The sequence below is a fragment of the Eurosta solidaginis genome, chromosome 3 (assembly GCF_040869045.1).
Source record: "Eurosta solidaginis isolate ZX-2024a chromosome 3, ASM4086904v1, whole genome shotgun sequence".
NCBI classification, from domain to species: Eukaryota; Metazoa; Arthropoda; class Insecta; order Diptera; family Tephritidae; genus Eurosta; species Eurosta solidaginis.
Window position 1 is genome coordinate 73765714 of NC_090321.1, and position 13847 is coordinate 73779560.

Genomic DNA, 13847 nt, shown 5'->3' on the forward strand with positions numbered 1-13847 from the left:
GGCTTCTTCAGCCCTAAGTTAATGCCAAATTGACCCTTCACCTCCACGCCTTTCTTCTTAAATTGCGTCTCCTCGTTTGAGATTACCAAATCGACTTTTTGCCAAATGTCGCTGCCTAATACTGCTGTGTACTGTAAATCGCATTCCCTAGTGACGTGAAATATTAATGCAAGAGTCACGCCGTCTACTGTTACCTCCGCGCTGAAACTACCTATTGTGGTTAATTGACTTGTGCCTATACCAAATAACCTATTTTTATTATGATTTAGCTCGACCTCCAACTGCAACATCATCAATGTGTCGTAACGAATCAAGCTTAGATCGGAGCCAGTGTCTACTAACGCTGAAATCTTTAACCCGTTCAGCAACAAGTCTTTGAAGATTAAGCCGCTTTTCTTCTTTACGGCGCTCTGTTCGTTTCGCATCGCGTTGACGTTACTTCCTTCCGGCTTCACTTCTTCGTTTTCTTTCTACATTCCTCGCCCTTGTGGCCGCCCTGACCACAGCTGGAACATTTTGAGCGCTTTGAGCAATTTCTAGCGAAGTGATCTGGATCACCACACACATAACATTTCTTTGATTCTTTCCCCTGCCGTCTGACTGCACCTTGGCTTGAAGGTCTGGTTTGCGTCGGATTTTGGGAAGTTGGCCTATTTGCGCGAATTTTATCGTAAACCCTTATCTGTTCCTTCAGGTCACTTACTAAGATACCCTCTATGAAATACTCCACTAAACTGGCATCGTCTAATTTAATCGACTTTCCGATTACCATTAAACTCTAGAGGTATTCCAGATAATCCTCGTCCTGTCGCTTGTGACGGTTCTTTAATAATCGGTGGACCTCAATCGATGATTGGGCTGTGCCAAACTCCTTACGCAGTACTAGCTTGAGGGCTTCCCAACTGCTCATCCCGGTTTGGCTGCGAACGAACATTTTTGCGGCCCCTTTAACAACTGTTTACCATAAATGAATTTTTGTAAGGAGTTCCAGTCAACGGCTGTAGCATTCTGCTCAAAATCTTCGAGCCATTGCTCCACACTGGGTTACACCGAACCAGAAAATTTAGTCATCGAGTCTTCGATATCGCGAAGAGTGAAAATCGACCTCTCTAGTTGAACCTCAACCACACTTTGCCTACTTGCCGCCTCATCATAGTCAGATTCAATGTCGCTCGCAATCAAGGCGAAGTGTTCGATGAGTCTATCCTGCAGGGTTACTTTTCGCCCTACAGTCGACAACCCCAAACCTACTAACTTTTCTTTTAATTCTGCAACCGTCATTGGCAGTATTTCGTCACGTTCCATTGTGCCGTGTGATTACAAAAAAACAAATACCTTTTGATTTACAACGAAAAATGAAATAAATTTATGCCAGGTTATAGTTGGCGTTAAGCAAATGAAATATGAATTTACGATCAAAGTTAAGATTATGGATACGTATGTATGTACGTTAAAAGTTAAAATTATAAAAATTACATCAAAACTACAAAATTTCATTTCTACTTATCAGCGTCACTATATTGCTGCCCGTTGCTGTATCATCGCCAACGTGCTTTGAAACCTTCAGCTGTTAACTTCGCAGTGAGTTCTGCCCAATGGGACCGTTAGCCGTACCGTTTGATTTTCTGAGGTTTCCCTTCGCTGTTTTAGGTTTGCGCCTCGCTGCTTTACCTTATACGGCCCATACATGACACAAAAACCTTGCGCAAATATAAAACGACGAAATTTGTGCAAATGAAAATTTTTACATACACGGCTCAAAAACACTGCGCAATATTCATTTTTAAAGTAGCGCAACAAATGAAACATGTATTTTAATTGTATAAAAAAGGCATTAATTTTATAACAATTCACTATTTATTTTCCACAGTGCTGGTAATTCACGGTATTAGTCGAAAAACTCGCACAGAAGCATTTATTTTCCATTGTATTTATAAAATATATATTTTAATTGCAAGACCAGCTCAAATCATTGCAGCACTGCGCAATATTCATTTTTCAACTACCGCAACAAATGAAACATGTGTTCTAATTGAATAAAAATGTATTATTTATTATTGAATTTGTGTGAATTCCTGTTACAAGCTAGAGATGGTCCTTGCGCCTTCTATATTAACATTTTTAAGCAATAATTACTGATGTTATATTATCAGGAACCACAGGTAAACTGTGTAAGATTCACCACACACGAAGAAAAAAGCATGTGCAATATTTGCAGACATGCGTAAATATCAAAATCGTTTTGATTTTAGCGCAGTTTTCTGCGCAAATAGCGCAACCAGTGCACACACCGGGCAAATCCTTGTGCAAATTGGTAATTGGCACAAGGATACTTGAGCCGTGTAATTGGCGTATTAGCGCTTCGCTGCTTTGATTTACCGTTATTTTCAACTGGTGACAACGTCGTAAATTGCAAGCAAATTCGATTTTATCGTAGCACGCACGTTTGACTTTAACACTCTTACGTGCGTACGCTGTTTGTGACTTTCGTTGCTTGCCTCGAACTGCTGCTGTCCACACTTGCAAATGTTGAAATTCCTCTAATAATTATGCGAGTTGTTTCCTGCTGCTACTATCAATGATTCCGCTGGTACGATGCGCTTTTCAGTTTTGATGATGCTTTTATTTTACACAAAATTCTGCTACTGCGCCTTTGCCGGTTCGTGTTACGCTACTACTGGTTGGTTGACGCTAACTGTTGCACAGCGTTTGCGACAGCGCTGTTTTACTTAAACCGTTGTGCTGACGCCGCCTCGTTGTTATAAAAATTTAATAAAACGCGATTTATGGCTGGGTTTTTATCGCACTCTGACACCACTTTGTGGGAATTTACTTTCCCTTAATAAAAATTACTCGGATTTAAGATATACTGAATTAACAAACTTTATTTTAAATATAAAGACTTTGCTTAATGGCGGTCGTCAGCACAGTTCGGAGGTAGAAAATTGAATGTCCGTCTCAAACGTTTCGTTCTCGTTCGTCTCTGTAATTTCACTGTCAATCAGAGTTGTAAGGACTGGAGTTGCCGTCCTGTCATTTTCCCACATGTACATAGTATATACTTATCCCATACAACCGATCGTTCAGATAGAAAGATTTTTGCCCATTTCTCTCTTAGTTTCCAATATAAAAACGTGAAACTTGGTGATATATATTCTAATATATCATAGAAGATTTCCTCTAAAAATCATTTCGATCGGAGCTATATAGAATATATATACCACCGATCGTTCAGATAAGGGGTTTTTTTTTGCCATTTTTTTATATTTATCCTGAAATCGTTTAGGTATGTCCATCTGTTCACTATAAATTTCTTATCTTATACAGCGCATTATTTGGACATTACGAATTGTTCAGCCCCATTCATGAAAGGTATGAAGTCTTCGGCACAGCCGAGGACAGTCCCGTCCTTACTTTTTTTTTTTAATACCATTTTAACTATTTTTAAGTAAATTATTTCTAAAACCAAGGAAAAAAATAAAGTTAATTTTTAAGAAAATATTTGTTTTTTTATTATTTTTATGATAAAAAAAATCAAATCGTTGTTTCCTTTACTATCCTTACGAAATTTTCCGATTTATTTTTTTACGTCTGTTTTGGTTGATAGTCTTCATTCCGGATTAAAAAAGAATTGCCGGGTGAATAGCCACTTTGATAAAACAAAATTCACACAATGTTTATTTCTTTCCAGATATGCAATAGGTTGGGAACTGGCACGCACACATCATTGTACACAAAACTAAAAGAAATCGAGAGTTCAAAGATTTAATTTCAAATAAAATACTTACACACTACATACTAAGTACAGCACAAAGTTATTATTTTTTTTTTGGAAACTATTAGAACTTAAAAAGAAACTAGCGACGCACATATCTTAACGACGGTAATTGATACTTGAGCTAATTAGACTGGCTCAAAACGGAGGAAATAGGGAGGCGGAGTCTCCCGACGGGGCGCAAGAGAACAGAGCAGCGTGTTGGTGGACACCTTGGACGGCAATGGGTTGCTTCGGATCACCCAGTTCCAAGCAAACGGATGTGAATTCAGAAGACTCCAAAAGTCAAAAGCGTCGCAGTGATGCAATATCAAAGCAGCTACAAAAGGATAAGCAACTATATCGAGCTACCCATCGACTATTATTGCTAGGAGCTGGTGAGTCCGGTAAATCGACTATTGTTAAGCAAATGCGAATTTTGCATGTCGATGGATTTTCCGAGCAGGAGAAGAAGCAAAAAGTCGATGATATTAAGAAAAATATACGCGATGCAATCCTGGTATGTAAATACAAATAAATTTAAGTTTATAAAATAATTATTTATTGTCAAAGATAAATACTATTAACTTTTTATACATATGTATGTATGTTTGTAAGAATGTTTGTATGCAAAGTATGACTAAGTATTGTTTTTTTTTGTTCTACAGACAATTACTGGTGCCATGAGCACATTAAATCCACCTGTATCTTTGGAAAAGAGGGAAAATGAGGCAAGGGTTGAATACATTCAGGATTACGCTTCCAGTAAGAAATATTTAAATATTTATTACATAATAATTGTTTGTATCATTACGTTTTTGATATACAGTCAGTGTCAAAGGAAAGTGTACACACGTATAATATAACAATAGCTGTGTTTATTTTACATCTATATACATATGCACTTAGGTTTAAAAACAACAAGGCTCCCGGTCAAGATCGTATCTGCTATGAGTTTTACAAGTACGCACCAGAGTGTCTCTTAACTGAGCTTCTTGCTTTGTTCAACATAATATTTTTAAAGAAGCAAATTCCTCAATCGTTTCGTAACTCTATCATAGTTGCCCTTTTCAAAAAGGGTGATCCCGATCTTCCATCCAATTGCAAGGGGCTATCACTGCTTGATTCAATATACAAAATTTTCGCTGGTTTGCTTCTGAGCCGCCTCAATGCTTGGATTGATTGTAACAATATAATTTTTGAATGCCAGGCGGGTGTCCGTAAAGGCTATTCTACAATGGACAATTTGTTTAATTTAACTAGTATAGTTCAGTTAAACTTTGGCGCGAAGAAGAAAACTTTCGCATTTTTTGTTGATTTTTCATGTGCTTTTGACACAGTTCCACGGAATATGCTTTTCTATAAGTTAGCACAGCTCCATTTATGAGGAAACAGCCAGTTAGATATGGATGGATAGAGTGCTTTCAGATCATTTTACTGTTAACCACGGTGTACGGCAAGGTTGCTTGCTGAGTCCAACTCTGTTCTCACTATACATCAACGATTTAAGTGGCAGTCTCCGGCGGTGTAAAGGTTGCTGACACAACAGTAAAAGTACTTACATATCTACGCCGACGATATCGTTCTTTTAACAGACTCTGCCACTGTCTTACAGAAAATGATAAATGGGCTTTACGTGTATAGTACGCAGTGGGGTTTGAGATTTAACTTGGCCAAATCTAAACTATTAGTGATCACGGTAGGTAGCAGGTGCCCTTCTTTTCGTTGGTCTTATGGTAGCGAGTTTATTGAGATTATAAATGACTACAAATATCTGGGAGTTCTCTTGAATTACAAACTATCTTACAAAGCACTTCGAGGCGACCTTATAAGACAGCTTGATCCAGGCGACCCCCAAATAAGGGATATAAACCAACGCATCAGATTGCTTGTGGACGAACACAAGCGGGCGAAATGGGAAGAGCACCTAAGAGGTTGTAACCTCTCTACCGGTGTAGGTAAACTTTGGTCCACCGTAAAGTCCCTATCGAATCCGACTAAGCACAAAGACAAAGTTTCCATCGCCTTTGGCGATAAGGTGCTGTCGGATGCGAAAAAATGCGCGAGCGCTTTCTGCCGACAATATATAATGCATCCTACGGTCGACAAAGATAGACTGAGAGCCAATAGACGCGCACATAAACACAAACTCAGCGCGTCACCAATTGCCATAACCGCTAGAGAGGTCGAGGACGCCATTGGTCGCGCTAAACCATCCAAAGCAGTGGGCCCAGACGGCATAGCCATGCCGATGCTTAAAAACCTAGGGAAAGAGGGTTTCAAATATTTAGCGCATGTCTTCAACCTGTCTCTTTCCACCTTTGTCATACCCGAGAAATGGAAAATGGCCAAGGTGGTCCCGCTACTAAAGCCTGGGAAACCAGCTAACGTAGGTGAGTCATATCGTCCGATATCTCTCCTATCGCCAGTGGCAAAGACGCTTGAAGCCATTTTGCTCTCTTATTTCCAAGCACATTTGCAGCTAGCCCCTCATCAGCATGGCTTCAGAAAACTCCATAGCACTACCTCCGCGCTAAATGTCATTAGCACCCAGATAAATTGCGGTTTGAATCAATATCCCCACCATAGAACAGTACTCTTAGCGTTAGACCTATCAAAAGCTTTTGATACGGTCAACCATGGCTCGTTACTGCAAGACCTGGAAGGGTCTACCCTTCCCCCATGTCTTAAAAGGTGGACCGCAAATTATCTGTGTGGTCGGCAGGCATCGGTGCAATTCAGAAACGAAACATCAAAACAAAGGAGAATTAAACAAGGGGTGCCACAGGGTGGTGTCCTATCCCCGCTTTTGTTTAATTTCTACATATCTAAGCTACCTTCACCACCGGAAGGAGTCACAATCGTTTCCTACGCCGATGACTGCACAATAATGGCCACAGGCCCAGGCCCAAAGATCGATGAGCTATGCAATAAAATAAACGGCTATCTCCCTGATCTCTCCAGTTTTTTCGCCTCGCGAAACCTGTCATTGTCACCGACTACATCTTCCGCGACCTTATTTACAACATGGACGCCCCAAATGTCGACCATATTGAACATCCACGTCGATGGCACTACGCTACCGACTGTCCTACACCCCAAAATCTTGGGTGTGACGTTTGATCAGGATCTACATTTTGGTGCGCACGCAACCGCAATTGTTCCAAGAATTCAGAGCCGTAATAAAATCCTCAAATCCCTTGCTGGCAGTACCTGGGGAAAAGATAAAGAAACGCTCTTGACCACATACAAAGCAATTAGCCAGCCGATTACGTGCTACGCGTCACCCATATGGTCGCCAAGCCTAAAAACCACCCACTGGAAGAAACTACAGGCCTGCCAAAATACTGCTCTCAGAATCGCCACGGGCTGTCTTCTTATGTCCCCAGAACACCATCTGCATAGTGAGGCGAGAATACTCCCCATCAGGGAGAGAAATGAGATGCTGACCAAACAGTTTCTGTTGAATACCCAGAAACCTGGGCATCCCAACAGACATCTGATTGACGAACCAGCACCGCCTAGGGGCCTAAGGAGTCATCTCCGTAAGCATTTTGAGGAAATACGGCACCTGAGAACCCAACCGTATGAAGCGGAAAAACACAAGCAGGTCCTTGGTGAACTCCATAGACAGGCGTCGGACCTTTATGTCGGGAATTGCCCGGTGAATCCAGTACTTGAAGAAAAATATCCAGAACTCGCAGAAGAGGGACGCATACTCCCCAGGGAAACGCGTGTCACTCTTGCTCAACTTCGTTCTGGATACTGTAACAGGTTAAACTCTTACCTATCCAGAATCAACCCCGACATACAAAATGTATGCCCTGCTTGCAATGTGTCCCCACATAACACCAACCATCTCTTTAATTGTAATGTGGAACCAACGCCTCTAACACCCCTTTCCTTATGGTCCACCCCTGTTGAAACGGCAAGTTTCCTTGGACTCCCGTTAGAGGATATTGATGACAATTTGTGATCGGTCGCGGCTATTAGGTGGGGCGAGCATTGCTACAACAACAACAACAACAGGCAAAACTAGCTGAGGTTAAAACAGCGATAAATGCTACCTGGTCAAAATACATAAGTAACCCTCACATTTGTATCTCAAATAAGATGAAAATTTTCGAGGCAGCATGTAGGTCCATTATGTTTTATGGTGCACATGTCTGGGGTATTGATAAGATTGAATGCGTAGAGGAACTTCTTCGCTTCCTTCTAAAAAAGTTTTTTTTTTTTTTTTTTACCAGCTAATACACTAAACTATATGTTGCACCTTGAATCAGGTTTATCGTCGCTATTCAGTCACACCTTACGCATTCACATGCTTTATATTGCGCTCTGTTTAAGTTTGCCGGCAAATATACTGCCCCGAGTTATAGCAGAGGAGACAGTGAGACAAGGGTCGTACTGAGTCAAAAAGTGGAGAAGCGTTTATGAAAGTGTCGACATGGTGCCTCTGTCTGACTTTTCTTCCGCATCGCTTAATATGAGCATACCAATTTTACTAGAGAAATTAATTCAAAGAGAGTTTGCAGACTATGCCGATAGTTCTTTTCAGTCGTCACATGATCTTTACTCCGACTTGCTCCCTATGTACTCTACCTATTTTAACGATGAGTATGCTGCGTACGCCATAAGTCTGATTTTCCGAGCAAGGGGTGGCTTGCTAAGTGTTAATGCTCGATGTTTTAAAAATGTGTTTTCCAAAAACTTTTCAATGTGCAATTTGTGTGTAGCTGAAGACACCTATCACTTCATTGGGATATGCCCTATATATAAAGACATACGGTTTAATTATTTTGGTGAGAAAGTTTTAGATCTGCAGAAGATGGTAAATATCCTTAAGGGTTATAACTATAATTCACTCTTTGTTTATATAAGAAATTGCCTTAAGTATAAAGAACTTATTGTCAGCGAATTTTCCTAAATGAGTTGTTTAGTTATAAGTGATATTAAGACACACAACATTTATTGTTATTGTCTGTAAGCTTTATTTATTTTTATATATTTATAGTTTTAATTCATTTTGCTTTACTTTTGTAATAACTAGTTGCAAGAAAATAAATAAATCACTACTACTACTACTACATATGCACTTAAACTTTATATGGACTGCCAAGTGCATAACTTTATCTACACTTCTGAAATTGCTGTGCAGAAAATTAGTACTCCTAAATTTCAATACGCATTATACTCAGATGCAACTGAAATGTGTGTCTATGTTTACCTCTACAAATGGTGTGTGTCCTCTATTCACCGCAACCGATTCAGCTATAGGTTATACACTATGACCAACAGAGGTACGTCTTTCCGCTATTCGGTACAACCTGTTCTGTAACTAGTTATTTAACAAATGCCGCTAGATGGGTCTCCTAAACATTATCTAATTGATGATAAGCGTTTTTTTACCCGCAAATGTAGACGTATATACGTAAAAGAAAACGGCTAATATTAGCTCTACTTAAGGAAACATTTTATATTTTTTGAAAAAGATTTTTAATTCTGTATAAATTAAACTCATTGCTTTTATATGTATAAAACATTTTTTAAAACAATTTTTAATTTATGTTTTTAATAATTTGGGAAGTTTAAACAACGTGACATCAGGACGGACAAGGCGACAGCTGTTTAAATTATGCCTTGTAAATCTCTTCTGTTTTTACGAAGTAATCCCTAAATGGTCTTGAAAAAGTTCCGAAAACAATCTCGAAAAGATACGGTGGCGATAGGTAAACAATATGCTCTAGCAGTCCTGCCGTTATGATTCTCGAACAGCCTCGAAAAGTCTTTGAATATATTCCCGAGACGGTCCGAATTAGTCCTGAAATACACTCGAAAACAATTTCGATATCTTCTATATGGAGATAATTCCGCAATAGTCACGAAATGGAAACAGTCAAAAACTGCTCCGAAGCAGTCCTGAGAAGATCTTGAACACAAGCGGTCCCGAACTAAGGACTGGTACAGAAGTTCTGCAAATTTAGAATTCCCTATACATTTTTTTGTTAAGGCATAGTACGCTTTGAATAAACTGTTTCTGAATTGGAGTTCCATGACTTTTTTAAAAATATATTAAGTTCTGAAGTCAGTACCTGAACAACGAGAAAACTGAATACCATGGCGCAACGATACAAGGTGGCAGCATGGAACAGCTGATTATAAACTTTTTTTATTTGATTTGATACATCAACTTCCGGTGCAGTACGATTTTGACATTTGTCCATCGAATTTACAAAAACAAAGTACATGGAATTTTTATTTATGTTTGTAGGTATGTCGCCATGCTGCCACCTTGTATCATTCCGCTATGCTGAATACAAACGAAGAGCTACGTAAAAAATGTCTGTACTTTTGGCCAAACAATCACTCGAAACCCACAGATCATCCTATGACACTGCTCGAAGAATGGTTTTGCGCTTGAAGGAAAATGACTTAGAGAAGGACAAGCCAAAAAGTGGCCGCTCAAACTGACCAAACGTCCATTTGGAAAATAATATTTTATCGCTAATAAGGAAAAACTGATCAATGTCAACAAAAAATGTTGCTAAACTAGCCAAAACCACACATGTGCAAGTCACTCGAACCAAGCATAGAAATGGTACTTAAACGTACAATAAGAAAAACGTCCAAACGTGAAAACCCGACGTCAAAAAGAATTTCACGTGAGCTCAATGAGACCCAATTTGGTGTGATTATGGACGACAAAAGGTATTTGGAAAAAATGAATCTGAAAACGTTGCCAGGTACCAAATTTTACTGCTTGCAGTCTGGAGAGGAGATTGCTAGTTCAGAAAAAGCCATCCATATAGCAAAGGCAGCCTATTTGTGAATTCGGGCATAAATCCATGCCGCTCTTAACCATGGGAACCTTCAACGCAAAAATTTACGAGAAAGAGTGTCTTCAAAAACATCTGCTCCTCCTACGTCGTCATAATGGTTCAACTATATTTTTGCCGGACAAGGCTATAGTCTATCTCTGTGTCAGATTTCATCAAAATCCGTTCAGCACGATAAAAAAAACGAAAGTAACTACTTCCTAGGGGGCGTAGAATGCGCCTTTTCCGAAAAAATAGCCAGTATGTTCACCAAACAAGACCATAATCTATGATATATATATTCATAAATGTGACTAAACGGTACTACTCAAAAAAATCGTACACTATTATTTGAAATCGTTACACTTTTTATTGAAGCCGGGAGTGTCTTATCCCAAAACAGTTCCGCAAATTATCTCGAAAGAAATTCCATATAATTCTCAAAATGATCGTAATTACTACTTCGATAGTACTTAAAACAATCTAGAACAAAAAAAGTTTCAAAGTTAAACGGTACCTTGTCGATAGCGTATTTTGAATGAGCTACAACGAGCTACAAAACTGCCTACTCTTACTTTTAAAAACTTCAAGTAAAAAGTTGAAAAGTGTGATGTAAAATTTTTGGTATTCGTTGAATTCCTGTGAATTTGTTTTAAGTATTGAAGTTGAATCCTCAGAAAATTGGAAAGCATCATGACGTAATAAAATCAGACAGGTGAAGTCAACAACACAAATTTTATGACCCTCATCAATCCAGTCATGAATTTTAAAGTAGTAGGGAGGAAAAATTGTTGGTACTATATTGCTATTTTTTTATAACCGCTGTACTTGTACACAGGGTATTATAACTTTGATTGGATAACGGTTGGTTGTACAGGTATAAAAGAATCGAGATAGATATAGACTTCCATATATCAAAATCATCAGTATCGAAAAAAAATTTGATTGAGCCATGTCCTTCCGCCCGTCCGTCTGTCCGTTAACACGATAACTTGAGTAAATATTGAGATATATTCACCAAATTTGGTACACCAGCTTACCTGGACCCAGAATAGATTGGTATTGAAAATGAGCGAAATCGGATGATAACCACGCCCACTTTTTATATATATAACATTTTGGAAAACAAAAAAACCTGATTATTTAGTAAATAATACACCTAGAATGTTGAAATTTGACGTGTGGACTGATATTGAGACTCTTGATACAAATTTGAAAAAAAAAAATTGTTTAAATGGGCTTGGCACCGCCCACTTGTGATAAAATCAATTTTACAAATATTATTAATCAAAAATTGTTAAACCTATCGTAACAAAATTCGGCAGAGAGGTTGCCTTTACTATAAGGAATGCTTTGAAAAAAAATTTACGAAATCGGTTAAGGACCACGCCCACTTTTATATAAAAGATTTTTAAAAGGGTCGTGGACGAATAAAGTAAGTTATATCTTTGCAAGAGCTTTATATCAATGGTATTTCATTACCCAAGTGGATTTATAATAATAAATAGGAAAATTTTCAAATTTAAAAAAATGGGCGTGGCACCGCCCCTTTTGTGACTAAGCAATTTTCTATGTTTCGGGAGCCATAACTCGAAGAAGAATTAACGGATCGTAATAAAATTAAGTACACAAATTTTCCCTGTAGCAGGAAATATTTCTAGAAAAAATGTACGAGATCGGTTAAAGTCCACGCCTACTTTTATATAAAAGATTTTTAAGTGGGTCGGAGACGAAAATATTAAGCTATATCTTAACGAGAAAGAGCTTTGTATCAATATAATTTTACTTTCTAAATTGAATTATAACATTAAATTGGAAAACACTAAAACTTTTGAAAATGGGTGTGGCACCGCCCTTTTTTTTCTAAGCAATTTTCAATGCTTCGGAGGCCATAACTCGAAGAAAAATTTACATATCGTAACAAAATTGGGTACACATATTTTCCTTTTAGCAGGAAATATTTCTAGTAAAAATGGATAAGATTGGTCAAGGACCACGCCCACTTTTATATAAATGTCTTTAAAAAGGGTCGTAGGCAAAAATAATAAGTCAAATCTTAGCGAAAAATAGTTTTGTACCAATCGTATTTTTATTGTTCTGTTATATCTTTATTTTAAAACAAACAGTAATCCCCATATCTGAAGGAAAACTGCATTATTACCCGCTCAAGGTCATTGGTGTTAGCCTCTGTATCCTTTTTGCTTCTTTTAAATGAAAATTAGTTCAGAATAGAACCATATGTATATTAGGGCGGTCGATTTAAAAATCGCGCATTGCTCTGTGAAAATCGTATTCTAGGGATCAAAATAAGAAACTTTGCCGAAGGAACCATACCTCTAAAACGTACTCTGAGTTTCTAATTTTGATCCCTAGAATATGATTTTCACAGAGCAATGGGCGAATTTTTTGCCTCCCCACAAATCGACCCGGCCTAATGTATATGTATTATTGCGCAGCCTTGTAACACTATTAAGCACACAAAACAAACAACAACAGCATTCAAAGTGTACAGCGGGTATGTAATGTTCGGTTTCACCCGAACTTAGACTTTCTTACCTATTCTACATTAGTAATGTGCGGAAAAAAGCCAAACTCGATATATCTCCACATTGGAAAAGGGGGGCATGAAAGATAAGAGACGGAAAAACAGAGGAAATGGGAAGAAAAAGTAGAGGAAGCTGGAAGGAGGATGGAAAAGCGAAGAGAACCTGAGGAAGATGGAGAGTGAGAGTAAAAGTAAGAATAAGGGCAATGTTTTCAGATAGAGTAGTAAAAAGAGATTAACAGAAGGATCAAGGCTAAGAAGAAGATGAAGGGTAATAGCGGGACTTAGACTTGGATAAGAGAAAGAGCGGGATTATTAACTGAAGAATGAAAGGGATAGGGAAATTGAATGAGACCATTAAGATAAACTAGGAAATGCAGAGGGGAGAGGAAATAAAGTAAGAAGACGGTTAGACAGAGGAGTGGCAGATGGATAGATAAGGAAAGTCAGAACGCCTGGGAGTATTTCATATTGGTCTAAACGTTTCCAGGGTTAGCCAGAGCTGCTTAAAATAAAGTTCTGATAAGCCAACGTTTTTTTGCCATCAGGAAAATCTATGTTCTGATTTGTTGAAGGATCGTTGCTGTAAAACCTCTACCACTTCATATTTTTACACCAGCCAACACTTTCTGCTCAATGAGCATACCTCAACGCTTGTTTTACATAGATTAATGTTGGGCCTTGGATCGTATACTATCACAAGCCTCTCAGATACTCATCATGATACTGTTCC

At 38.4% G+C, this 13847-nt stretch overlaps 1 protein-coding gene across 3 annotated transcripts in view; it reads left to right on the forward strand.

Moving 5' to 3' along the window:
• The window catches only part of Galphas (G protein alpha s subunit), a 67787-nt gene that overhangs the window by 23476 nt on the left and 30464 nt on the right, over positions 1-13847 (forward strand). For all 3 annotated transcript variants that reach the window (XM_067772325.1, XM_067772327.1, XM_067772326.1), the window contains exons 2-3: positions 3692-4274; positions 4423-4519. In XM_067772325.1, coding sequence (XP_067628426.1) covers positions 3999-4274; positions 4423-4519 — 373 coding nt within the window. In that variant the 5' untranslated portion in view covers positions 3692-3998. The remainder of the gene's footprint in view (positions 1-3691; positions 4275-4422; positions 4520-13847) is intronic.